Raw genomic sequence first — 2906 nt, forward strand, 5'->3', positions numbered from 1 at the left:
ATAATAAACTTCCGAGCTCTGTTAAAAGTAATTAAAACCAGTGGTAAGATCATGCAGAGGCAGAATAGGCTCGATTAAAAAGAAAAGTCTTCAAGCCTTTTTTAAAGTCAGCCAATGATTGCAGAGCTCTCAAATGTTCAGGGAGTTTGAGCTGTAACAAAACATTGATTCACATCTATGTGTCCGTTAAATGTTTGATTCACTGACATCAAGGTAAAATTAAAACACTGATCCGAATCAGATGGGTATATGATATTGCACCATAGCAATCACTGACCATTGAATATTCCTTGTGCACATTAATGCACGCATGAAACGAGCGTTTTGATTGGATGGTGAAATACCACCACAGTTATCGTTCCTGCCAAAACCAGAAGTGAGGGGGAACGTAATCAGAAAGAGCGAAGTAATGATGGCGACTTGTAATGTCGATACATGGTTTCGGAAAATTGTGGACAACCAATGGATAAAATCCCTGAAAAGTGTGCCACGAATCCTTTTGTGAACGCCCAGCAGGGTAAGTTAGCTGTTCTCGTCTTGTTTTCATCAAACATTTGACTCGAGTCAGAATCAACCGTTTGTGTCAGTGCCATAGAACCTCTCACATCAAAACTTGCTGAACTTTAGACTGATCAGGTGTTTGTTATGATTACACACTTTTTTACGTCAGAGTGAAGTTGTGATGGTGAAGCGCATTGAGCCACAGCTTTCTTCACGTAGCAGCTTTGCTCGACTTTCCTAGAGGAATTTACTTGGTTAAGTTGCCTCGAACAATTATACACACCACAAAAGTCACTTGTCTCCATTGCTATCGTTGGAAGGAATGTAAACACTCGACAATCACCCCCCCTTACTTCCAGTGAATGCATGAAAACCGTGTGTGTGTGCGTTATGACCAAAATGGTTAAAAGATCAAAACATTATGAGAGAATTTGTGATATTGAGAAACATTGTACAAATCGATGATCATATCAAAGCTGCTGATTTCCACCTCTTATTCCATTAATTTCGTCCAATCAGAGCAGGCTTGATGTGTCTGGAGGGAGACTTAATGAGACGGGAGCTGAAGTGTTCCAGACGGTAAAGAGGTGGTTCAGTCGTGTAAAAAAAGAAATAAAATTCATCTGTTTTAGTGAACTCCTAAAAATCAAAATATCAGTCTTGTCCCTGAGTTGAAATGATCAAAAAAGTTAAATTTGTATTGATATATCTAGTGTAAGAGTGACACATACAGTTTCTCCAATGAAGAGCAGGAATTTCACTGAAAACTCAAACGAACTRAGTGTAAGTTCACGTTTTGTCTGCAGGGATGATTCCTGACTCTCACAGCTACAAAATAATGTTGATCAGAGTTCACATGGCTGCAGGGGRGGTTCTAGGGGCGGGGCCACAGGGGCATTGGCCCCAGCTGAAATCTGATTGCCCCCCCCTGAAGTGCCCCTGTCCTGTCACTCCTCTGTCCTTTACCTGGGTGTGATGGTGGATGCAGTTCCATGTTCAAACACTAGTTGTGCTAATGAGTCAAATACTAAAGTCCAGAATGAATCAAGCTGACAGAATTCTTCTTCTCTTCTTAAAATTTGAACAATCCTGCAAAAAAGGTATTTCATCTGACAAATGATGGTCAGATTTTCTCACGTGTGCTTGAAAATATTTTATCTATGTAAAATGTATGAAAAACTGGTGAGGAGAATTTACTGTGCCAGATTTTTGGTACCACTATACAATCAAGCTCCCCTTAAAGATGGTTTATAAAGAGTTTATAGATAGGTTATTAATTAATTTGTAATGTTTACACTTCATAAATCATTAATAAATGAAACTGGACAATTTTGTCTCTTTCTTGTCCTTCATTATTTCATAATAAACACTTATTATTAATTTTAAAGTGTTTACAGATTAATTAATAACCTATCTATAAACTCTTTAAAAGCCATCTATGGGGGGCTTATTTTAAAGTAGTACCTTTTTTTAAAAAAAATTGCATTACATTACAAGTGTTTGAAGTGTAAAATGTAAACACTGGGAATTTGTGTGAAAGGAAATTGAACAAAGACTTGGCCCCCCTATGAATATTGCGGCCCCTTGATGGCCCCTTACTCATAAAAACCCTAGATCCACCACTGCATGGCAGCACTTTGAAGAAAAGCTTTTCATAGAAGTCTAAACATTTGACAATCAGACAAGAGACAAACGCGTTCATCTGTCTTGCTTCACGTGTTTTCTCGCCCTCAGATCCACTACCTGATGATTCTAGCGGCCAACTGGGCTTATCTGAAGAGCGCCGTCTCCACACACGAGTACCAGGACATCAAGACCAAGGATGATCAGGACCTGGAGGCCGAGGCGCGTTCCAAGGAGGGCCAGAACTCCTCCTCCTACTCATAAGGACATGACCTCCTCTCCAGCCATTGTCCATCTCCTCTCCAGATGTCAGTCCTCATCCCACAACACCTAACACCCTCCCCTCCCTTCAAAAACAAAGCCCCTCAGTCATGTTCGACACCCCCCCACCCCCCGGTCTCCTGATTCTCCATCCTCTTGGCTTTCGGCGATGCTTGGTCGCAGTTCAGGTTGCTGAGCGCACGCTCGCAGCGGAGCAGGAGGAGGATCGAGGGTCAGGAGAAGCAGCCGGCCCCCCCTGACGGAGGCCGATGCTTCGGGACGGGAGGGGCTCGCCCGCCGGGGTCGAGCTCAGGTACAGTKCATCGGGTTTAGAAGCGCCTCCCCTCCTCCCCACCCCCCGTCGTGTTTTTCGGGGCGGCGGCTCGTGAACGTGGCCCGGCTGTGATGGCCTCGCGCCCTGAGCCAACACAGCCTCTCGACACACAACTAACAGCCTAAAAACAATAAAAATACATCACAAAACAACATTCATCACTGTCTGCCTCAGAAAAGTCAGACAG

At 43.1% G+C, this 2906-nt stretch overlaps 1 protein-coding gene across 1 annotated transcript in view; it reads left to right on the forward strand.

The window, feature by feature from the left end:
* The window catches only part of LOC106531121 (neuronal membrane glycoprotein M6-b), an 18049-nt gene extending 15203 nt beyond the window's left edge, over positions 1–2846 (forward strand). The window contains exon 7 of the mRNA XM_014026905.1: positions 2236–2846. Coding sequence (XP_013882359.1) covers positions 2236–2388 — 153 coding nt within the window. The 3' untranslated portion in view covers positions 2389–2846. The remainder of the gene's footprint in view (positions 1–2235) is intronic.
* Positions 2847–2906: the final 60 nt, after the last annotated feature.

Source organism: Austrofundulus limnaeus, unplaced genomic scaffold (genome assembly GCF_001266775.1).
Source record: "Austrofundulus limnaeus strain Quisiro unplaced genomic scaffold, Austrofundulus_limnaeus-1.0 Scaffold598, whole genome shotgun sequence".
NCBI classification, from domain to species: domain Eukaryota; kingdom Metazoa; phylum Chordata; class Actinopteri; order Cyprinodontiformes; family Rivulidae; genus Austrofundulus; species Austrofundulus limnaeus.